Consider the following 25,042-nt stretch of genomic DNA (forward strand, 5'->3'; position numbering starts at 1 on the left):
TCAAGGAGATGTGTTCCTCCCTTTCCCAGAGCTGTAGGGCAAGCATACTCAGGAGGCAGCGAGAGTAGGGTTGTCTGGAGGGAGCGAATTGGTAGGTAACTGTGTGTCCATAAACCAGAGAGTAGCCCAGACAGTAGCAGTCCTGAGTGACGGTTAGCTAGCCAGACAAGAAGCCACCTCGGCAGGAGGTGTTTGCTCTGAGCCGGGCTCCGCCCCCTCTTCTCAGCGCGCCAGCCCTGGGAGGGGCACGCCGATTTAGGGGAGGGAAATGTGTGTTCAAGGGGGAGGGTCCGTAGCGACCGGCGAAGAGCGGCCTGCGCATGTCAAGGCTGGCAACACATTCGGCAAGGGGGCGGCCCTGGAGAGGGGCGGCTTGATCACCCAATCACCCAGCGTCGGGGATCCACAGGATCCAGGGGCGCGCTCCACGGAAGGGGTTCCTTCCTTCTACCACCTCTGAGATCACCAACCCTACGGGAGCTCCCGCCTCTTTTCCAGCCCCCGGAGGACCGCCCGGGAGCCCGGGCCCCTGTGTACAAGACTGAGGTGGAACAAATTCTGTAGCCCAGACGACGGCTGGAGTGGGGACACACCCAGGCCGAGAAGCCTGCCGGAGCTCCTGAGTCTCGGAGGATCTAAGTCGGAGTGTCGCTGTCCCCAGGGGTGGGGAAAGGTGAATCGACTTGGACAGCCCAGCATCCCCGGGCGGCTGTGCGCTTCCCTTCCTAGCCCACTTTGCTTTGGTTGCCAAAGCTAGAAGCTGGGGAGAGATTGGAATTCCAAGAACGGGGTGGGCGGGGAGGCTACTGTCCGTGGTGCTGAGCCAAGCCCGGGTCTCGCTCCAGCGAGAGAGCACGAGGTGGCCTGAGCTGACACCCACACTCAGCACCGGATTCCGCAGACCCCCCCAGACAGGGCGCATGACCTTTCTTCCTCCTCCCACTCAGAAGGTCGCTCCCTTAGGGGCAGCTGATCCCTAAGGGTTTCCTCGAAAGAATCAGAGGGCGCAGTCTTTGACAGAGATTCTCTCTGTTTAGCTCCAGAAACCACTTACAGAAAAAGATGCCTGCCTTCAACAGATTGCTTCCCCTAGCATCCCTCATGCTCGTCTACTGGGGTAAGTACAGCACCCTGCCCTGCAATATGCAGGTAACAGGCATCACGATAACAATAATAACACTTAATTGATGTCACTGGTGACAAAAAGGAGCTTGCTTGGCTTCCTTCTGTGTATGTCTGCCAGACATGGGTGTCCACATGTGCTCCCAGAAGGCTGGCATTGGAGGTTGCAAAGGCACCTCCCCGACTGCCCTGTGGCTTGGTATTCCCCCCCCCCAACCTTCTTTGGTGCTTCTTCCAGCCTCACTGCTTTCCTAATTATCCCTATGTCCTCCCCTAGCTTACACCTCTGCTGAAAGGAGTGTATCCTAATCCATTATTTTAAAATTCTCGCTTGTGTTTACATTGCATTACTCAGTGGAGACTCAGTCCTGAACATCTCTGTGGGTTGGGGGAGCATTTCTTTCTACTTGAAAAACAAAATATAAAGCACAAAAACTGGATGCATGAATTTTAGAGAGAAAAGACTGTAGTTGACCCATCTGTTAAATTTTAACAAGGAATGGGTGAGAGAGTGAGTGGCTCCAGTCATTGGTTGGTGTGCATTGATAGATGTGAAGTGCATTTAGTTTACGGGAACATCTGGAGCTGGGGTGCTGTGGTATTTGGTTAGCTGGTTGGTTTTGTTTGCTGGAGTTTTTGTAGGTTTTTTTTTTTTGGAATGATTGTTAGCTGTGAGAGACTGACTGAGATGGCATTGCCCCTCTAATTAAGGAACTTGTGAAAATAATGCTGGGCTAAATAGCCTCAAGTATAGCTTACTACAGGGCACCTGAATGAGTGCTGAGGGAACTGGGCATCTAGGTGCTGATAAAATACTGTGATACATGCAGTATTTTACTGGATGTAAATATATGTCCCTGTTTATAATTATATGCACTAGCATGTATCTGAGCATATTAGTATGAGTATCTAAATGGATTAGTGAGACTCAGCAGTGTGTGTGTGTGTGTGTGTGTGTGTGTGTGTGTGTGTGTGTGTGTGATTTCTGGCATCTTTGCTTTCATGTCTCTGACCCAGCCCTCATATCAAGTATAGGTGCTCTTCAGTTCATAAATCAGTTTAGCTACCTTCCTCCAAGCTCAAATATGAAAAAAAAAACCCATAATGAACTGTGTCCATCTCTGTTACAGAAAGTAGGCTTGTGGGATTATGTTCTTGCACTGGGCTTGGCTCCCCCACTGCCTGGGCAGTGGCAGGCATGCCTCTTTGCCTTCACACCACGTTGTCAAGCCTTGGATACAAAATGTAGTTGCATGCATTATTTGGATTTTGCATGTGACCAGAGGAAGCGCCCAGTTTCCTGTTGAACAAAATGCCTAACGAAACAAGAATAGGACGGAAAAGGAAGAAAATAACACCAACCCCAGGGGCAGACTCACCACAGCCCATTCCCTGTAGACCACAGTCTACTTGGAGATGAAACTGACATAATGCGCTGCTAGTGAGCTCACCTGTCTTGAAGATCAAGGCTGCTATTTGCTCCAGGGAAATGCTAGGCTGCGAGGCTTGGGAGGGGTTAGTTAGTCTGACAGGATAAGGAAGTGGGGGGGTAAGGTTCAAGTTGTAGAGAGGGCTTGAAAGAGGTCGGTAGAGAATTTTTTCCAAACTCTAAATCTGTAAGTTCCCTCCCCACTTCCAGTGGGCTGGGGGTTGGGGAAATGCTGCAGCCTCAGCAGTCTGGGGCTAGGAACCACAAAGCTCTGGTTTGCTTCTCAGTTCTACCGGTCCTACTTCTTCATTTTTATTTGGTGACATCCCCAGAATGCCTGATAAATGTGAAGTCTGGGAGCTGTCACAGATCATATCTAATACCCCTTTCAGCTCACAAGTAATCAGAAGGGAATATTTATAGAATATTACTAGAACTTTCAGAGGGCATGTCTTCCCTGCTCCCTCAAAAATCTTGGGGATAACTAACAGGACAGGTTACATTTATCCTTGCTCGCTCCAAGATTCTGTGGCACAAACATTGGTTCAGCCAATAAGGGTTTCAGAATGCTCGGTTGTTTATGTGGGGGACGAGCCTCACTCACCAGTACAGTTTTCCTTTATTTGCAAATAATTCTTGTATCCATTAGGCCTTTTGATCACCATGTTATGTAGGGGCAACATGTGAGCTATTTCCACTTTAGGGCATGAGAATGTGAGTTCATAAAGGACAGAGGGCTTGCTAGAGAGCTGCTGTCTTCCTGATCGATCTCTGTCTTCCTTGTAGACACATGTGATGCTGTGTGCAATTGTCAACTGGACAGTGGTCCTGGTATTTCTCCTCTAAGCCTTCCTCTCATCCCCCAACGCCACCCCCTTTTCCTAGGACTTCATCCATCCTTTAGCTCCCAGTGCCTTCTCTACTTTTGCTCCCCCAAGGGTCCCCTGTATTGGGGGATTTTTCTTCTCTTGGCAGCCCTTCCTGAATCTCATTCCTTCAAGGCTCTGCTAATCTGATAGACCAAATCATTTCAGGATGTTAAGGTCTAAAAATAACTTTATTCGTGTCCCCCCCTTGAACATTATTTACATTATAATTAAAGCCTTCATTATCTTACTGTAGAGGAAGCAGTCTAGGGAAAGTTCAGGAAGGGCAAAGAAGAGAAAGATCTGGAAGGAACAGAGAAGGGTTTTTTTAGGTGGTTTTTTTTTGTTATCTGTCATCCTTAATTTGTCACTTTTTTCATGATTGTCTTCATTATTATTGTATTCATATGAAGCTGGATTCCAAGGTCAATGATGCAGTCCAGAACATTCCAAGAGATTATGATATATAGCCAGTGATGTGGTTGACCTCTTCCATGCGTTCCACCTTCTGAAGGTACCTAGATAATCTCACAGGAAACAAGGCAGTGGCATGGTGGGGAAACTGACTTCCCTGTTGATGGAAGGAGCAGGAGGTCCCATTGCAAGGTGCAAGCAAATGAGGTGAGAGAATTTTGTGGCCATTGTGTAATGTGCTGTCTGGGACTGCAGGAGCAGAGTTGTCTTGCCTAAAAACTGGATTTGGCCAGGAGAAGATTCACAGTGGGTCTTCCCTCCAAGGGCCCTCTAAAGGAGGCAGCCACATCCCATGCACTGCCACCGACACCCAACACTCTGACTGTGCAGGGTGCTTCCTCCCTCATTACAAATGAATGCCTGCAGTCCTCCTCTGCAATCCAGCTATGTGTTCATGAGAGCACAGCCCCCAATTCTGTTATGCAACATTGTGTAAGCTAGCTCTGCTATCACCTAGGCAAAAGAACTGCCCAGTTTCACCACTGTACAGCTTTTTAAAATTTTTCTTTAAAAATCATTTCGTGTGTGTGTGTGTGTGTGTGTGTGTGTGTGTGTGTGTGTGTGTTTTGATGTGGAGGTATATGTACATGTTTGGAGCTGCCCTAGAGGCCAGAGGCGGGTATCACATCCCCTGGAATTCAAGTTACAGATGGTTATAAAGTACCTGACATGGGCATTGGAAACCAAATTCAGGTCCTCTGCAAGAACAACAGGAACTCTTAACCATTGAGCCATCTCTTTGGCTGCCTAAGATTTTATTGGATTTATTTCTTGTGTTGGGGAAGCACATGCCACTGTGCACGTGTGGAGAGGTAAAAGATAACTTATGTAAGTCAGTTCTTTTCCTTTATCACGTGGGACACAGAGGTTGAACTCCAGTTTGTTCACCTTGGCTGCAAGTGGCTTTATCGGCTGCTCCATCTTGCCAGGCCCTGTACAAACCTCTTAATCATTCTTTCTGCTTTTACCTTTGAATCCACTTCCCCTGTCAATTTATTCTCCCCTTGGCACACTGACCGTGCAACATAGTAGAAATCATATTATTCAACTCAGAGCCTTCAAGGTTCCCTAGTTCATGCTGTGCAAAAGTCAAAGCTCTGTGTCCTATAAGACCGGGCGAGATGGGACCCTCCCCTTCCCCTCCCTGTCTCTGTTCTCACTGCTCGCTGGTTTCCTACCCTGGGCTTTGCTGTTCCTTCGATATGACAGGCATACTCATTTGAACCCTCTTGTTTGTCATCACCTCACACAGACTGTGGCTTCTTTTTTTTTTCTCTTCAGCAGCTTCCCAATGCCAGTGTTCCATTCTCAGTGAGGCCAGTCCTGATAATATGTTCTTCCTCTCCTCTCCTTGCCTTCCCTTCCTCCCCACCTCCCCTCATCCTCTCTCCCTCCTCTGCTGCTTTAATTTGTTTTGTAACCTACTTGTACCACCCCATTGAGATTCAGGCTCCAAGGGAGCTGGGATGGGTTTGTTTGGTTCTTGGTACCATACTGGCTGCACAGTGGGTACTCAATACATTCACCAAATAAATGGAGATAAATACCATTATTAATGATATTGATTCAGGATACAATTGTGTAAATTAACTCATAGGATTTTCATGACCTATCTACTGGGTGTTTTATTTTATTAAAAAACACTGTTGAATAAACTGAGTCTCAGAGAAGTTAGGCAGTGATTCAAACACAATCCTTAAATTTTCAAACACCACTTTCACCCTGCTTCTACTGCTGTAAGGGTGCATTCCTTGGGACTTTTCCTTTCATGCCTTTGAGACCGTCCATATTGGTCTGTTTATCTCTGGCACCCCTCACCGAATATGAGAATCTATGTTACATGGAGTTCTTGCTGCATACACTTTATACAGTAATGCTTTTCAGTTGCTTTGAAAGTGAGTCTGTGATGAAGACTATAAGTTTACCACATGCCCAACATATTTCTAATAATTTTCCCCAAGATATGGACCTTTCTCCATTAAAACAATGAAAACGTTCTTCTGCAGACTACAGGATGAGGCTAGCCCCCTTCCCTTGAGGGTTTGTTTCAAAGCCAATTCATTTTTTTTTTCATTTAGAACATTCTTAAAACTTTAATTATAGTGCCAACAGGTTCCAAATCCCATGTTTAAAATGAAATATGACATTGAGCTAATTTTGAAATATCAGTGTGTTTTGTTCCGCCTTGCAGAGCCTATGCTTGTCATTAATTCATGGACAGGGTACCAGAGGATCCCCAATTCTTAGGTATAAAATCCCTTACCAAATAGTGTTTATGAACAGCTGCAGCATCTGACAATATATTTTATTTTTAAGTTGTTTTTTGAGACAAAGTCTCCTGTAACTTAGGCTGGCCTCAAATGCAGTAAGTAGCTAGGAAGTCCCTGAATTTCTGATCCTCCTACCTCAGTATCCTGAGGGCTGGAACTGCAAGCATGTTCCGCTCCACCCGATTTATTCAATCTTGGAGCTTCGTGCATGTTAGGCAAGCACTCTACCACCTGAGCCACGGCTCCAAACCAATATTTGCTATTAATTTAGTGGATACAGGGTCGTACTCAGTAGCCCATACTGACCTCACACCTGCAGCAAATCCTGGCTAACTAAGAGGGATTTGTTTAAAGTTAGATTTGACACCACATGCCTATAATCTCACCAGGGAGACTGAAGCAAGAGGATTGTGAGTTCAAGGCTAGCCTGGGCAACACAGTAAGACACTGTCTCAAAACACCAGAAGGAAAACAAATTCACCGCACTAAACTGATGTTTAAAACTTTTAAATTTGACTCTTTCTTTTCTATTTGTCAGCCCGAAATGTTTGAAGACAAACCTGTCCTGTGTCCAAGTTCAGCACCCCATGTTCCCACATTTGTCCCTTACCAGGTCTTGCTGATGGGCTTTCCTGACCACCTTTGGGTGTGCACGCATGAACGGCCCCCTTTTGTTGAACGTGAGATGCTGAATGGATCACAGCATCCAGGTTTGTTCTGAACACTACAGAACTACCCCTACTTCCCTCTGCACACTGTGCGTCTGCTAATGCATCCCACACTTGTTCTGGCATCTGTGTCCCGATTTTGATTAGTTCTGAATTTGCAATCTGACATAGTCACCTTTTTTCTTTGGACTTGGAGTTTCTAGAGGGTGGGAACCAAAAGTCCAAACCTCCATGTGGTGTACAAGGTGGTGTTTGATCATCTGACTCCTCCGGAATTTGAATTCTGTCTCTCTACTCTGCACAGAGCTTTGCTCCAGACTAAGTGGTCCATTCGCCATATTTATACTGATGCTGCACCATTTTTCATGGGTCCCCAAACTTAGATTCCCTCTCCGCTTGACGTTAGAGTCCTCAATATATTACACCACAAAGTGCATGCAGGTCTTTTCAGCGTGGGTCCTATCTACCTTTCTATTTCATGGCCCACCAGTCCTCTCTCCTCTTCTCCTCAGTCCAAGCACAAGTAACTAATTGCCCCTCGTGGACCTGGGCACATTACCAACATGACCTCTTGTGTGGTCGGGTTGAATCACCACACGAAATGTATTCTTTACTAGGTTACAGATGCATGGAGAACATGGTTAGTGTTTTGTTCTTTCTTGAGTCTCTAATCTAGCATCAGACCCGACAAAAAAAATGGATTGTCATGACTGCTGGATGAATGGTCAAGTGAATGGACAGTTGACGCATGGTAGCATGGTCTGTCTCCTCCTAGACTCCAAGGCTTTGAGGTTAGACTCAAGTTCATCCTGTCCTGCATCTTCATGGCTTCCAAAACCTTCCAGTCAAGATCCATCTCTGCACCATCTTAATCGAGATCCATTCTGCTCATGCGCACTCAAGGAGCCCTAGCAACAGATGCACACGTGGATCTTGTTATTTTCAAGCGTGTCTCATGATTCTTTCTTCTCTGTCTTTCCTCCCTCCCTCCTCATTCCCCCACGCCCACTCTGATTGTCCCCTTCTTGTCACCCATCCTCTCTCCAGTCAGAGTCTGCTTCCCTGTGTGTGTGGAAGTACCCTCGGAGACGGAAGCCGTGCAGGGCAAACTCATGAAGCTGCGCTGCATCTCCTGCATGAAGAGGGAGGAGGTGGAGGCCACCACTGTGGTGGAATGGTTCTACAGGCCTGAGGGCGGTAAAGATTTCCTTGTATGTCAGACTGCTGCCTCTGGTCTTTCGTTTGCTGGTCTATGCTGTTGTATGCCTGGCTCCCGACAGTCTGGGAGATGATGCCTTGACCTGACATTCCCTCCTCTTCTGAGCACTGACATCACCTCAGCAGATAACTGACAGCCTTAGAGTCGCCCAGGGTCTTTGCAAAGCAGGCACTCGGCCAGCTGTAAGCAATCCTAGTTACAAGCAGGAGAAGGGGGTACAAAGAGGTAAATGTGTTGATAGAGGCTGTGTGGGCTAGGCACCCTAGTAGACCTCTTACAGGTGTGTTCATCTTTCATGCAGTCCTCTGAAATGGACTTAATGAAGTTGAAAGAAAGCAAGCAAGGTAACTTTATATGAAGTAGCATGGGTAGCTCTTCCAACTATCACAGTCCCAGTGAAGTAGGAGCAACTGAGATGACCAGACCTTGTATGAACTGATATGCCCAGGAGAGCTACCTCTGTGGGTCAATTGTTTAGTCAGTTCTTGACACGTGCTGTACCCCGGGTGGTCATGCTGCCATTCTCCCCAAGAGGAACCCTAAACCTCAATGGGCTATACACCAAGGATTTCACTCCTGGCAGGGTAAGAGGCCCTCCAGACTCTGTGCCAAGGTCAGGGTCAATGTCAGTTCTAGTTTGGGACAGCGCTCAAGGGGTTGTAGTTCATTTAAATCAGTGTCCATACTTTCACTGACTCTGGAATCAGGCTGCCTGGCTTTGATTCTTTTCTTCAGGCTATTTGGCTCCATACCCTTAGACATAGTCAATCTCTTGATGCCTCCAATTATTTTGTCCTTTTAAGCGGGAATAAAAACAAAAGCTTCATGATGGGGTTGTTACCAGGCAGGACACGCGAGCTCTGATTTCTAATTCATTTTAAATGTCCTTGAAATATGGTGTGTTCGTTGGGGAAAGTGACGAGCAAAAGAATAACGTTAACTTAGTAACAGAGTTTAGATTTGAACACACACAAGTTTAGATCTGTATATGGTGGTCTGACAGCAGACCCAAGGCTCTCTCTGGAGCTCTCCCTTGCTCTCCTGGGTCTCTTCACCTATTGGAGACAACAACATGGTAACATTGACCTTCACTTGCTCATTCTCTCCCCTCCCGACCCCGCAAGTGGATTCATTTCTGATTCTAGGTAGTATGTGGTATTTGAATCTAGGTCGGTGCCAAGGCAAGGACCAGCAGCGACTCTTTAGAGTCTAACTTAAGCTTGAGTCGTACACCAGGGAAGGAATACTCAGATTTAGTGCCCAGTTCTAGGAAGCCAGGGGTCATGGCTGGATTGGAAGGACCGGCCCATGGGCTTCAGGCCTTATCACAGGCTAGCTGCATTTGCTGCTGGTATACCTGACCCAGACCACAACATGCAGCTGAGGCACTAAATGTTAATGTCTATGAACATGAGTGTGAATTTTAGTCCACACCCACGCTTAGTGGAGCCTAGACGGGAAAAGTGTCGTGTCAGAGTGGAAGTATCTGAGAAAGAAGTGGGAAAGAGCTGACTTTGGTTCTATTTCGGCCCAAAGCAAAGGCTCTACATGCCTCTCTGTTGTTGAGTTCTCTGCTCACTGGCCTTCCTTCCACATTCTGGATTCCCGTATGTGTCCTGGCCACAACCACCATGATGGATGCCAGGTCAGAGAGTCAGGCATCAAGCTCAGGGCTGTCGGGTATCACTCCTGCTCACAGCTGCTTGGTTGGTCTCTATATCCTCTCCGTCGCTAGCCGCCTCATCACCTCGCTCACTGTCCTTCCTTACGCCCTTTCTGTCTCCATCATTTCCTTTTCCTGTTACTAGTCTCCTTCACGGATCAGCCACCCTCCTTTCTTCTCCACTCTGCTCCTTTTTGTTCACCCAGGATTCTTTCTGACTATTCCATGCTGCCTCTCCCTTCACCATGTCCACATGTCCAGACAACTGTCTGCCTCTACTGCTTTCCCGTCTTCACTCTCTCCCTCGGCTTCCTCTGTGCCCTTTTATCCCACCCCCACCCCATGCTCTGGGTCTTCTGGTAACCTTGTCCCTTAGTTTGCCTGCCCATGGAAACTCCTGCTCTTCCTTCCTCCCTGTCTTTTGCCACCATCTGCTTCCGCTCCTCTCTCTGCAGATATACGAGTATCGCAATGGCCACCAGGAGGTGGAGAGCCCCTTCCAAGGTCGCTTGCAGTGGAATGGGAGCAAAGACCTGCAGGATGTGTCCATCACTGTGCTCAATGTCACGCTGAACGACTCTGGCCTCTACACATGCAACGTGTCCAGGGAGTTTGAATTTGAGGCACACAGGCCCTTTGTGAAGACCACGAGACTAATACCCTTGAGAGTCACTGAAGAGGGTAAGACTGGGGCCCAGAGTCTCTTCAGGGGTTGGGGTGGAGGACAGTGGCTTTCCACACATATGATACGCAGATCTGCCTTCCTTGTAGGGCCCACTTCCTACAACCTGCCTCGTCAGAAGCCCTTGCTGTGGCTTCCCTCAGAGCAGACAGGCTAAAACAAGATATTAGGATAACTTCCCTGGTTCCCTAGAGGAAAAGGACAGCCTCCACAAGGCCTCCAGCTAACAATTCAGGCATGCCTTTTTCTCTGGCCGGTGTTGAGTCCCTAATTTATATGTAAACATCATCTCTTCTATTGCGAGCCACATATATCTCCAAACAAATCGCTTTCAAAATTTAGTGAGCCTCAAGTCTCCTCAGAGTCTTAAATTTTTAAATTTCCATTTATTTGTGCTCTCTCTCTCTTTCCTCTCTCTCTGTGTCTGTCTGTATGTCTGCCTTTCTGCATGCACACACATGTGCCATGGTGTATGAGGAGTTCAGGGAACAGCTCATGGGAGCTGATTCTCTCCTCCTACTATGTGGTAATAGCATTGAACTCAGTTCATCAGGCTTGGTGGCAGGCCCCTTTACCTGACGATCCATCTTGCTGGCCATTCCCCATCTACAGTATCTCTCTCTACAGGTGTCTGTCTTCAGCTAGGAGTGGGAACAAGTTGCTAGCTCTCTAGTCTTTAAAGTCAACAGACTCTTTGCATTTGTTGGTGGCAGGTGGAAAATTCTGTTAATAACCTAACTTGTATATTGCATTCCCGTGCAATCTGAGTCCAGAATCGTGGGGGAACCGCACAAAGTGCTCCTCCGCCACTATCAGGAGACTCAAAGAACTGTGGCTCACAGCCCTGGCAAACACTCCTTCCCAAGGCAGAATGTGAACCCTGCACCTTCCTTTCATGTTTCCTCACCAGGGCTAGGCCGCCATGCCATTCTCAGAACCTCTCACACAGTAATATTTCCAGCATGTTCTTATCACTGCCCTAAGATACAAGCTCATGAGCAGGTGGTGGTGGTGGTGCAGGCTGTGGAGAGAGAAGACAGGTATAGAAAGAGTGTGCCCTAAGCAAGGGAGTGGAGGAATCACAGCCTTCAGGCCACTCAGCTTGAAAATAAAAGGTATCATTGTTACAAAATTGAGGCAGTGACAGTTGCTGGGTCTTGAGGGTGAATGACAATGAGACACTGTAACTACCTCTAGCGGAAGGGAGGTCTGGTTCTGAACTTGGAGCAGGTTCAGGCCACCTGAATGAAAACTTGCTCATCCGTTCTCAGTGCTTGTGTCCTCTGGTGAGGAAACAGGGGGGTTGAACAGGGAGCTCTCTGAGGTAAAAATCTCTTTAAAGTTCCATTACCCTCATTTGTTTATGCAATCTTTCCTCCCGGGGGAAGGGAGCCTGGTGCCATCTTGTGTTCACCCGAGGAACTGTTGACTGGTGCCTGCTGGCTCAACGGCAGGTGCCTGTGGGTCTCTATCTCCTGCTCTCTCTGGCTCTGGCCTCCAGAGATGTGGGGACACAGCCCATGAGAAAGTGTGGCACCACTGTGCTAGCCTGCCTGTTTGTCACCAGAGCAATCCTCAGGTAAGAACAGAGGGGAAAAAACAAATTCATAATTAGAACAACAGAGCCACACAGGCGGTAGGGTTGGGAAGGAGTTTGCATAGTATTTAATGCAGGCGCCCTTGTGGGTATGACTTCAGGAGCGGTGATCTGTGTTCCTATGGCCCCCTCGGGCACATGGAGGCTACAGGTGTGGCGGGAGTGCTCTGAGGAGCAAAGGGCTTACTTAGGAGCCTGAAGCACCATGAGAACGGGGACCAACATCCACATTTTTCCACTATCAAGTTAACCCCCCAACTGTATCTTTCTTTCTGCCGCCCTCCCTACCCCATGACGCTTTCCCTCTGGGTTTGGATTTTGCCTCTGGAACCCCTTGGCAGCCCTCCCCACCCTCAGATCACTCACAGGTACATGACAGATGTCTGTTTGCCCCACTCCTGGAGCCCCAGAAAATCTGCCTGGTTCTCCTTTGTTGACTTTTTCCAGGCTTAGTCTCTCTGTTCTCATTCTAAGACAGGAAGCTGTGGCCTCTTCTCCTACAGGCGACAGAAATACAGAGGGAATCTTCCTGTTACTACCTCGGAGCTTTGGCACCAAAATAGAAATAGCACATTTTATGGCAAGCCTATCACACACATTCATTAGGTCCTAGCAAGCCCCGCAGAAAAGACATGTTCATGCTCCATGCTCCCAGCTTCACCCATGACCTCCAGCTCTAATGGGAGAAAGAGAGCTGAAGGTCTAAGTACCTAGATTTGAGAAGCAGGCTCACACTTCAAAAACACATTCTTGCGGTCAGTAGAAAGGATGCACACAGCACAGTGCCTCCCGGGAGTGATCTTATGGGCTGGGGGAAACTGTGCATGGATGGATCAGTGCTACCCAAGATCCCAGGAGAAGTTCCCCCTGGAGGGGCTTTCAGCAGAATCTAGGGTCCTTCTCAGGAGGCTGAAAAGCAGGACGTGGTCCCAGGATAGAGGAGGCAAGAGATCAAACCAGATAGTCAAGAATACCAATACCTAAGAGAGGTTCTAGCAAGACGAATGGAAGGGACGTGAGAAAGGATGGACCACAAAAGGTGTACATATCCTGTCACTAGAGACGGGCTTTATCCTGGCGTGCGAGAGAGCACTGGAGGATTTTAAACGGGAGATGGAAGGATGCATGTGCTTCAGGAGCCGACCTGGGGAGAGTCCTCATAAGTTTCCTGAACCCTCCAGTACTCACTTCTCTTGAGGTTTGGCACAACCTGGAAGGCCCTCATTTCTCCTTCCAGACCCATGGAGAACATGCTTCTACCACTGACGATGGTAGCCCTAAATGATCCTTCTCTCTGGGGACAGCACCTCTACTACCTGTGGCTTGGAGGTCAGAGGTGGCTAGAATAAGGCAGGTTCCTTATATCTGTGTGGAGCTTCACATCTGACAAGACAGTGGGGCTATTTTGATGTGTTTGTTTGTTGCATAGTGCCGGGGTATGAGGTAAGCGCCTTGCAATTGGGCTGTCCCTGAGTTCATCACCCTCAAATACACTGAGTAATGTAACATTCGCAACAATCCAGACTACTGTGAAGTATTATCCTCATTTTACAGGTTAAGAAACTGAAACCCAAAAGAAATGAGTATTACACAGTAGATAGTATATCATGGATGCAACACTGTGTGTGTGTGTGTGTGTGTGTGTGTGTGTGTGTGTATCCGCAATCATTCTGACTGTCGTTCCTTCTTTCACTTTCATTCCCCTCATCCTTATGTCTAGAAAAGCTGAACAGTCAAGTGAAAAATCTGATAGGGAGTCAGGCAATGGGGATCCCTTTGATATCCTCATAAGCTCCTCTAGACTTGGCGTTTATTTGAGACTTAAACACAGGCTTCGTACATCTGTGAGCCCAGCGACAGCTCTGGGTCCTGTGGGACACATGTGTTCTGAACCCCATTCTCCTCCTTGTAGCGGGAGAAGACTTCACCTCCGTGGTCTCAGAAATCATGATGTACATCCTCCTGGTCTTCCTCACCTTGTGGCTGTTCATTGAGATGATCTACTGCTACAGAAAGGTCTCCAAGGCTGAAGAGGCAGCCCAGGAAAACGCGTAAGTACTGAATGACAGCTCACACACTCGGAATGTGTGCTCTCACTGGGGAGGGGTTAAGCTCACATACCTGTCTACATTCCTCTTAACAATAATAAGAACTAATAAGAACTCTCCCAGAGCCAGGACCAGGCGCACACCTTTAATCCAAGCACTTGGGAGGTAGACGGTGGCAGATCTCTGTGGGTTCAAGGCCAGCATGGTCTACAAAGAGTTTCCATCCTGCTCCATAGAGTTCCAGGACAGTCAGGGCTATTACGCAGAGAAACAATTTCTTAACGTCCCACACACATAAAGAATACATTATTATATATGTATTGTACAGATAAAAATAGTAAGCCTAGAAGGGGTTCTGGGAAGGCCATTGTAAGTCATAGACTGTCTTAGTATTGCTGTAGTAATAAAAATAACAAAAAATGACTGGGGGCAGGGAGGGTTCACTTCGTTTATACTTGCACATCAGTGTCCATCCTCAAGATGCTTAGAACAGGAGCCTAGAAGCAGGAACCAAAGCAGAGGCCATGGAGGAAATTCTTACCGGCTTCTCCTCATGGCTTATTCAGGACCACCTATGCAGGGCTGCCACCACCCACAGTGAGCTGGGCCTTCCCACATCAATCATCAATCAAGAAAATGCCCCACAGGCTTGTCCACAAACCAGTTTGGTAGCGGCATTTGTTTTTCAGCTGAGGTTACCTTTCCTAGCTTGTGTTGAGCTGATGAAACACTAGCCAGCACAGAGACAAATCAAGATTTGAATTTAGGCCAGCTGTCTCTTGGCCTACACCTTAAACCACTATGTATGGAAAAGACAAGCAGCTGCCAAAGCAATCTCATAAGGTTATGTGTGATCATAACCAGTTGGTAAATGTTGAGGCTGCCTCACAGAAGGCAAGCACATTGCTGTGGTGAAGGGAGAAGCTGGGAATTGAACCTGGGCCTTTTAGTCTTGATATCTATGCTCTTTCTGTCACATTCAGCTGTTTCCTTTCTGCATTTGGAGCTCGTCCACCCACCTGGGCACTGCCCCTCATTAGCTAAGGAGTGCCACAAAACACGCGCTTTCCTTTAAGGTTGATAGCAAGTGAATACCTCAAGCAGGGAATCTAATCCCCTAGTATGGCCTCTACTCCCCACTTTCACCAAATACCCACACCCAAGACTGACTACAGGTGAGGGCTGCTGGAGTCTGTAAAGACAAGGGGCTAAGAAACGCTATTGGTCTATTGTTTGGAAAAGAAAATGGAGGTATGTTAAAAAAAAAAAGTCCACAGACATCCAGACACTGCTGAGGCAGTACCTAAAATGCCTAGGCCATTACTGCCTAGAATTTTTGTTTGTTTGTTTTCATTTTGTTTTTTGAGACAGGGTTTCTCTGTGGCTTTGGAGCATGTCCTGGAACTAGCTCTTGTAGACCAGGCTGGTCTCGAACTCAAAGAGATCCGCCTACCTCTGCCTCCCAAGTGCTAGAACTAAAGGACATGCACCACCACCAACCGGCTATTTTTAATTTTTAATCTACATTTTTGATAAATTTAAATTTTATCAGAAATTTAAATTAGCTCATTTTTGTGATGCCCATCATCTCAGAGAAATAAAAATTACAACCAATTTTTTGTAAAGACAATACGCATGGTTCAGTAGGGTATGAAGCTTGGATACGATGTACCTCCAATTGGGCTCATACAAGAAACAGAGTAGGAACTAAGAACCTCCAGTACAGCTAGAATGTCCAGGGGGCTACAAAGGATAGACAGATGCCAGCCAGCTTTGAGAAAATCCAAGGAGCTTATCTATGCTGGTCTGACTCCAAGAACCAGAAAAGATGCTTGGAAAGAAGTAATGACAAGCTTGCTGTCACAGTATTTGGGATTTAAATAGGCACTATCCACATGATGAGGAAAATCTAAGATGAGAAATTTGATTCAAAGCTACAGAAATAAGAGAATGAAAAAGAAAACATTCCAAAGGGGCCCACTCCCAGCCAAGGCCTCACAAGGTACCTCAGGCTAACTGGGCCTAGCTCTCCTTTGTAATCTCCTCCCAACCTATAGCTCACTGAAGAAAGAAATCGAGCTGAGGAAGACGTGTTTAGCAGCAGGATTAAGTCCCAGGAGACACAGACACAGAAGATATGAAAAGAAAGCATAGAAATGAGCTGTTTAAAATAGAACAGGGCGAGGCTCAAGAGGAAAGCCTTGTCTGTGAGAGGCCCAGGGTTCAGTTCTCAGCACCACACAAAAATGAACAAAATAAAATATTTACTGCAAAAGAAAATTAAAAAAAAAAACCACAAAGCCAAAGAGCAAACAATTTGCTAAGAAAGGTCAACCAGAGTTGATAGAAAACCAAAAACTATTTGGCAATAAACTAACAGTATAACAGTACATAATAACTGATTATGTACTGGTGACCAGAAGATGAATTTGAAAAAGTTAAACAGAATATGGCACAGATATAGAAATAGTGAAATATAATGAAGAAACGGGAAGGGGAAATGAGATGATTCCTTATAGAAGACAGCAAATGAGGGAGAATCGCATATGCTTAGAGAGGAGGCCAGAAAGAAACGACTTCCCTAGCCAGAAGCGTGATGTTCATGGTCCTCTACTAAGGATGGCTCATCCTAAGAGTATTTTACTTTATAATAATGGGAAAGCAGTGTGTGTTCAGCAGGTATTACTTCAGAGGTTGGATTCTGATGTCTTCTGAGACTAGCAATACAGTCTGCTCCCTCCTGATGCTGAGCAGGTCTCTGTGAACCTCGGCCTCCAGCCAGCAGGTGGCACTGTTGCTAAGTAAGCTATGCTCGTAGGTAAGGTAGGTGTGTTAAAGGCATTGCTGTCATTGATCAGGACATGCCGTCTAAGCTAAGGAAAGCCTTATGTCCTGAGTAGGGTGAATGCATACATCTATACCTAAACACAGATTTTCTTTAAACAAATAAACTGCAGCTACTCGGGTACTCTACATCAGTATCATCTGACACGAGTCTTCGGAAGAAATACGTATAATATGAGGAACATGACAAGGATGCTATCTCTCCCTGCTCCTAGACTTTGTTGGAAACCTCGGGTAAAATAAGAAATGTGCTGGGCTCCTCCTGTGTCTGTGATAAGACACTCAGACAAGAGCAGTTTGTGAGTCTAAGGGTTTATCTGGCTCACATTACAGTCTGGGCAAGTCACAGAGAGCAGTCAAGAACAGAAGGCAGTGAATGTATACATGCTAAGGTTCAGCTCGGTTCTTCCCCTTTTACACTGCCCAGGATCCCTGCCTAGGGGATGGTACCACCCACAGTTAAGATGGGGTGTCCTGTATCAGTTAATGTAATCTGAACAATGCTTCATAGTAATCTACACAGTAATGTAATCTATCAGTAATGTAATCTACACAATGTCTCACATGGGTGCCCAAAGACTTGCCTCCTAGGCTTTGAACTGATGGTTAATACTAATCATCACCAATATGAAGAAGAGCAGGATAAGATTTACAAAGAATAAAAATATATTATCATTATTACACCCAAATATCATTATCTACATAAAATCTCTTTAAGCAACCTAGTTAAGAATATTCTATAAGGTCGCCAATGCCAATCCACCTTCAATCATGTATCACATAATATTTCATCCAATCACAGACCATGGGTACCATAGTGGTCCCATACAATCACATCACCTAATGGCAGCCTAGTTTGGGTATTAATACTTTATGATGTTCATAAAAGGACAAGATCACCTCATAAGATATTTCTCAAACTACATCTCTGAGGGAGAGCAAAGCAAGAATCTCAAAAAAAAAAAAACATTTGACTATATCCCAGCAACACAATCCTTAAATTAGAAAAAAATAATTAATTGCAACAAGGGCTAAGGAGATGGCTCAGGTATTAAGAGCACTTGCTGCTCTTGCAGAGGATTGAGGTTCAGTTTCCAGCACCTACATGGTGCCTCACAACTGTCTGTCGTTCCACTTCCAGGGGATCCAGCACCCTTTTCTGACCTCCATGGATACCAAGAACACACATGGTACACATACATACATGCAGGCAATACATCCATTACACATAAAAAATTTTTTTAAAAAACTTTTATTGCAATTGTAACAAATGTCCAACAGTACTTAGGAATAAAGACAACAAAAAGGGTGAAAGACCTCTGAGGAGAAAATGACAGCACCTTACTGAAAAGCAAAGACTAGAGAATGAAAACTCACTCTTCAAGGCATTTCTTGCCCAAAATCATCTTCAAAGTCAATGAAATTCCAATAAAAACCTTCATATGATTTCTCAGAGTATCTGATAAATTCATCTTAAAGATCACACAGGAGGGAAAGGGGCAACAATACTTAATCCAAAGCACAACTCGATTATCTTCGATTTTGCAAAGCTACACAGGACTTATGTTTTAATATTCTTCTGGGTTTTTCTGTGCACAATACTTTAAACAGGTAACTAAGTATATTTGTGGGTCAGAAGTCTGCCCACCTCTGACCCAAGTTAGTGCAAAGCAAAAGCAGTACACCTGGAAGACGTCGATAGTAGGATTTGTCTTAGGAGCTATAAAGATTGTCCAAAAGCGGATAAGGCCAAGTGTGAGACTAGCAGAGAGAAGTTAATAACATTAACCATATCTCTATAAGCCAGAACAAATCAGGAATAAATTTTAAAAGTAGACATAAAACCTGAAAATTGCCCTAATGGAGCAGAAAAGTAATATGTGTAAACACGGAAAATGTTCCTCTTTGTAGTTGAATAAGAATTTATATTTAAAGCATCATGTTTTACAGGGAAAATTCTTCAATAAAATACCAAAAGTTCAAATCAAAGATAGGGGGAAAAGATAATTTTCACTACATTATATGGAAAATCTTAATTGTTCATGCTAAGAAGCTATAGGAAAACTTATGAACAACAGATTGGGACAAATTTTCCAAACATGAATCAATAAAAAAATAAATATTTCAGGAGAAAAAGGAGATTTAGAAGTAAAACAAGATCGCCTGCAAACAAATGGAGATGCTCAACGTCACCGGTAACTGGGCAGATGAAAATGAAAGCAGCTGTGGAATACAAATTCACAACCATTGAGTTTAGTCTAAATCTCAGTCTGTATCCTGAAGATGCTAAGCGATGTCCGCACTGCCGGTGGAGGTCTTCATATGCGAATATGGGAGGGATCATTGCTATATCTGCTCAGAGGCTAATTGTAGATTTGTCTTGGGAGGCCCAACCATAAGGAAATACAGAGCTATTCTGTGTACAGCCTTGTCCCTACGTCATGTGCCTTCCTGTTTCCTACATGTTCACCAGTGACTACTAAAGCACTGCCTCTCCCCACCCCCCCACCCCAATGCCCTCTGCAGGTCTGACTACCTTGCTATTCCTTCAGAGAACAAAGAGAACTCCGTGGTGCCGGTGGAGGAATAATGCGCTGTGACTTGAGGTGATGTACAGGGTTTGGGGAGGGTGAGGAGGGTGTGGATGGCAAGCCATACAAACGTCGTCTGGAATCCACAACTGACGTGACATTCAATTTGGTCTTTTCTACTAGGCATAGCAGTCCCGCCCTCTGGGTACTTTAAGTTAATGGTCAAGTCACAATGCCTTCCATTACGTCAAACCCTTCAGAAGCTGAAGAATGTTGCACAGCCCAATCCCCTTGCTCATGATAACAAAGCCATAACAATTCTCTCATTCCCTCTTTGGTACAAATGGATTTGGGGAGGGCTGAGCTGGACTTTCTCAGTGAGTTCTTCTGTTGTTGCTAGGTGATCTGAGCACTGAGGGAGTTGGATATTCCCAGTTCAGTGATGTCAGCAGCATCAGCAAGGTGCCCCGAGAATCCCAAGCATCTGTCTTTCTATTCATCAACCACCCACCCCAACTGTGAGATTTTATCTGATTTCCAAGCTCTATTGGAACTCTACACATCTTGAATGAACTGAAGAGCCAACATCTTTACATGAACTAAACCTCGCTCTGTCCTTGCTTTCAAGCAAGCAGCTCCCAACTCAACTAAAGTTGTCCCTTATGCTCCAAATGACTTTAGACAAGTACTGGAGAGTAGTGTTTCCTCTGCCCCAACTGTCTGCCATTGGGTCGTTCTCCACTGCTACAAAAAGAATGAATATACACCAGAAGGAAGCACCAATTAGTTTGGGTTAAAGCCAAAGCATGTCATACACTTCGATTCACTGACATCAGTTTTTCTTAAGTCCATGGCCTGCTTCTCAGAGCACCAGAAAGCAGCATGCTCCTCCAAGGTTTCTGGAAACATCTTCTGTGGGGACTGGTATGCTTTCTGGAGCTTAGCGTTTCAGGGCTAGATCTCCGTAATCCCAAAGGCCTGGAGCAAACCCAGAACTTCCAAGAGACCAAGGAAGGATCCAGGGCAATTTCATTAGGCCTTGAAAGTGATACAACATACTCCTGATATTGGAAACATGGATGTGTGTCCTTTCTGGATTGAAATTGCTCAGCTGTTCCCTTCTTAGTGTCTGTGGATCAGTATTATTCCTCATTTTACAGGAGGCAGCTGAGACTCACACAGGGATGAACAGAAGCTTTAGGGGATTAAAGATTTCAGTGCTACTAATCTCACATTCCCTGAGACGGAAGATGTTTTTGAAGACCCTGACACTCAGCTTGACTATAGCCATGCCACTTGCCCAGCAGAGGCTAACAATCACAGGTTCCAGGAACTGCAAGCCAGGCAAGAGAACACAGAAGGCATGAGACAGACCTGCAGAATCTCGCATGAATATAAAGCATCCTTCAGAAGACACAGCACCTGAAGATGATATCTATACAGACGAGAAATGTCTTAGCCTGACATGGAAGATGAACACAATGGCAAAGATAGGTGTGTAGCTTCTAAATACCTCACCTGTAGATCTGTAATGTCTGGTATTTGATGTTTGTGGGCCCCCCGTCCCATTCAGGAGAGCATAGAAAAGGTGAGAAGACCTTAGTCAGCATCTCATTATCTCATTTTAATGACTGTTCTAAGTGCAATATTCTTTAGCCTATACAGATAGAAAGGACAGGAGGCCTTATGGGATATAAAATGACAGAAGTGGGATTCCAGAAGAGAAATGTCCCTCAGATCTGAGGAGATCTCTAAGAAATACCATTCTCCACTCCCACGGGGGCTTGTATGAGAAGCTCATTCTCACCCCTCCCATCACGGGGCATACTTGAAACAAGACCCTCATCCTATATGAAAAGAGTAATTTTGTTAGAGAAAATATTTGCAATAAATTCAAGACCCTTCTTCTCATCGGCGACTTTTCCACCCCATGCTTCTGAAATAAAAGAGACAACCAAACACCTTTTTCATACTTTACAACTAGAGAAATACACTTGAATTAATGCAGCATTTACCCAGCCATGGGCTGGTTGGTCCAGACCTTGTGGTGGTAGCAAGCTACTCCCTCCATCCTACTGTCTGCACGATTATGCATCTAACCCTTGATGAGGTGGTATGTGTAACTGCCTTTTCCTCTTTATTTAAATACTTCCTAAACAGAATTCCAACCTAGATATCAGAATTCATAACAAAGCTGGATGGCACCAATCATATGTCCCTTACAAGACAGTTTCTCTTTCCTGTTCCCTTCTCTAAAATGGCAATTTTTCTCATCCTCGGTACCTGTTTTCTTACACCTGGAGGGCTTGCGAAGCATCCTTTTCTCTCCTCCACAACCACTCCAGTGGTATGAATGCTGTTGATGCTCCGTGTTACAATGAAGAAACAGAGGTCTTCTGACATCAAATAGCTTTACAAAATCATCAGGTCACCTAGCCTCCTGTACTCAGAGCTAGGGTCCTAGTCCTCACTCACCCACCTCACTTGGCTTCCCAATTACACCATCACTGCTTCTTCTCGTCTTTCCCTCCCTCACTTTTGTCCAGCCCTTTCTTCTCTCCATTGTCCTCTAAGCTTCCTACTCTACAGCTTCTTTACTCCTGCCTTCTTGATGGATGCTAGACGCATGCTTTGGGAGTCCATCCCATTCTATTGTCGTCTAGTTTGTTTACATGGTGGTTTACCCAGAATCACAATTGAACTTCCTTATGGAAGATCATGATGGTAACCTACAAGGTCTGGCACTCACCAGCCTACTTCAAATCATCACCATCTCCATTTCTTCCCATACGTCAACTCAGAATCCCAGACTAGACGTGTGCAGGCTGGAGTGTTGTCTGGTGTGCTCTCGCTTACCAAAGGGCTAGAAGAGCTCTCAAGGGCTATAATCATTTAGAAACCCCATTGTTTGTCTTGGTGCTGGGTATTTCCTGTGACTGATCCTCAATCATTTACTGAAGGTCACACTAGGCTGAGTCTGGTTTTCCCTTTCTTGCTGCTTAACAGCTGTGAATTTGACTACTCAACTCAGCTGTCCAGAAGGCATCTTGTCCTATGACTTTTACTGTCAGCTAGATCTCAAATCAAACCCCAGTCCTCAAGGGGAAATACCCAGTGCTTGCTCCTGTCTCAGACTTCACTTTCAGTCCATTTGATAGCATTGTTCTTTGGTCTCTCTGCCCTTAAATAACTGTACATGCGAGCTTTCTTTTGAATGTCTGGGGTCGCTCTAGACATCTGCTAGAATTAGTAGAAGACAGCAGTGGGGTTAAGGAAGAGTAGGGCTGAGGAGAGAGCTCACTAGGTGATGTGCTTGCCACACAGTCGTGAGTACCTGGGTGCTGTCAGGCATCATGGTACACTCTGGTGCTCCCTGTGCCAGGGAGGAAGAGACTGGAAGGTCTCTTCTGGGCCTCGCTAACCAGGTCACCTGGCCTGGCCAACTTGGTGAGCAACAGGCAAGTGAGAGCCTGTCTCAAAAACCAAAAACCCAACAAGGTGGACAATGCCTGAGGAATGACACCCAAGGGTGACTTCTGGCCTCCACATGTGCATGCCCACAAGTTAAGGCCTGTATGAGAACATGCGTAAATGTGAACACACACACACACACACACACACACACACACACACACACGAGGCCAGATCCAGTGGTGCACTCTTGGAAGCAGGAGGATCAGAAGTTCAAGGCTAGTTCAGCTGCATATCGGCATAGTGGAAGGCTAACCTGGGCTACATGAGATCCTGTCTCAAAAAAAAAAAAAAGAGCTAAAAGAAAACACACACACCAAAACAAACAAACAAAAAATAGTAGCTCACCCTCTCCACATCACACTACCACCGCATGTCAAAAAGTATGAACCAAGCACAGTGATGCATGCCTTTTTCAGAATCTGTGAATCTACTGGGCACAAACCACAGGGAAATGTTTGGGATGACACTTTTGCAGGGAGAGGGAAGAGCTAGATACACCTCGAATGTATCATCAATCTTTTCCCAGTTTCACCAGGAAACAAAGTGCGGTATACACACACACACACACACACACACACACACACACAAACACACACACACCTACCTTCCTCTCATTTCTGTTTTGTAAATGAGAAAGCCCCAGTTCTGGGAATTCACCCAGTCACTGCAAATGTATCTAAATATGACTTTAGTGTGCTTGCACAGCAATCTGATCATCTATTGGCTACATTAATACACCCTGTATTGAATGCTAGGTTCAGCTCTCAATAGAACCCAGGATCTTAGGTCTGTAAAAGTGTATGTGTGTGTGTGTGTGTACACACTTGTGCATAGGCCCACAATTCCAGTAAACTCTCTGTTCATGTCAATAAAGTGTCTCTGAAGACCACACGCTCCGGGTTTGCTCTGCTCACAACGTGCGTCTGCTGCCCACTCTGCCTCTCACCTAGCATGCAATCTGCCCTACTTCCTGCACAGAGATTAACCTTAGGAAATGAAAAGTACTCCAAAGTCTCGAGCTAACCATGCTAGATGTGGGATCCGGCCTTTCAGGGCTTCCTGTCCTCTGCACAAAGACAGAAGAGCACAAGAGAAATGTGCACTCTTGTCTGGCATCACACATTCCCTAACCGGGTGTGGAGATGCCGACTGCAAGGCAAATCTAATGTAGGGAAGACTCGGGGGGCTTCCCGTTTAGGGAGCAGCATCAAGGCAACGCTGTCTTCCAGTACCTAGCTTCCTAACAGGGGCAAGAGCCCCTAAAGAGAAAAGCATAGCAAGAAAGTGTGAGGATTCAGTCCAGCAAAATCGGTTGTGGGGTTTTGCTTAAGGGGAGGCAAAGGTTTCTCTGTGTAATCCTGGCTGTCCTGGAACTTGCTCTATATACCAAGCTGGCCTCAAACTCAGAGATCCACCCGCCTTTCAAGTGCACCACCACACCCAGTTCCACCACAGCTCTCAGAATGATGTTGGTTAAGACTAAAAACATGGCTCGAGATATGGCTTAGTGGTCAAAAGTGCTTGTGGCTCTTCAGGAGGGCCCCAGTTTATTTCCAAGTACCCATGTCAGGTAGCTCACAACCCCTGTAACTCCAGCTCCTAGAGATCAGATACCCTCTCTGGTCCTCTGAAAGCACCTGTATTCACAAGCACACACAGACATGAACATATATACAGAATTAAAAATCCATCTTTTAAAAATATGTAAAGACTAAATTATTGTAGTACAATTCCAGCTCTCATACGAAGTGACATACATGCACTTCTTTATAAAAGACATTGTCCCTAAACACTGACGATTGAAATGATAGATGGGACTCACGGCCACACTGATGGCTAAGAGTGACACATGAGTGTGTGCTCAGGTAGGACAGTTAAAACTCTCCTCCTCCAAGGCTCTTGGAGCACTGAAGGGGTAGAACAAGTGTAGGACCCAGAGGACAGAAATTGATCATGATGACATAACAGTTGTTTAAGGCCTAAACAGGACTTGGCCATTCATTCTAGCGTAGATGGGATAGGAGCTCATGAGGTCCTACCCCTCTCTGAGGGTCTCCTGAGGAGAGAGGGGTGTTTTCCTCAGTGGTGTAACCCCTAACAAGTTGCTCTGGCTCCAGCAAGCAGCCCCCCTTCCTGTGCTTATCTAAACAACCTA

The 25,042-nt window shown here is 45.9% G+C and overlaps 1 protein-coding gene across 3 annotated transcripts; it reads left to right on the forward strand.

The window, feature by feature from the left end:
- Window positions 1–288: 288 nt before the first annotated feature.
- Window positions 289–24,848, forward strand: Scn3b (sodium voltage-gated channel beta subunit 3). Of its 3 annotated transcripts, none has more exons than XM_041656959.1 (7): window positions 289–673; window positions 1,038–1,117; window positions 7,877–8,040; window positions 10,167–10,392; window positions 13,903–14,041; window positions 19,409–19,488; window positions 20,574–24,848. In XM_041656959.1, exons 2-6 carry the CDS (start codon window positions 1,063–1,065, stop codon window positions 19,470–19,472), a joined length of 648 nt encoding a protein of 215 aa, XP_041512893.1. In that variant the 5' UTR covers window positions 289–673; window positions 1,038–1,062; the 3' UTR covers window positions 19,473–19,488; window positions 20,574–24,848. The 3 variants fall into 3 exon arrangements, with proteins under 3 accessions (XP_041512893.1, XP_041512892.1, XP_041512891.1); XM_041656958.1 differs by having other exon boundaries at window positions 19,814–24,847; XM_041656957.1 differs by having other exon boundaries at window positions 290–673; window positions 19,597–24,846.
- Window positions 24,849–25,042: the final 194 nt, after the last annotated feature.

This window comes from Microtus oregoni, unplaced genomic scaffold, assembly GCF_018167655.1.
Source record: "Microtus oregoni isolate MIOR12 unplaced genomic scaffold, Mior012 000008F_ref0000371, whole genome shotgun sequence".
NCBI classification, from domain to species: Eukaryota; Metazoa; Chordata; class Mammalia; order Rodentia; family Cricetidae; genus Microtus; species Microtus oregoni.

Coding starts and splice junctions, on each gene's coding strand:
- Scn3b (XM_041656959.1), top strand. CDS start 1,063: ATGCCTGCCTTCAACAGATTGCTTCCCCTAGCATCCCTCATGCTCGTC. Junction 10,393..13,902: donor CTTGAGAGTCACTGAAGAGG/GTAAGACTGGGG, acceptor TCCTCCTTGTAG/CGGGAGAAGACTTCACCTCC. Junction 14,042..19,408: donor GAGGCAGCCCAGGAAAACGC/GTAAGTACTGAA, acceptor TGCCCTCTGCAG/GTCTGACTACCTTGCTATTC.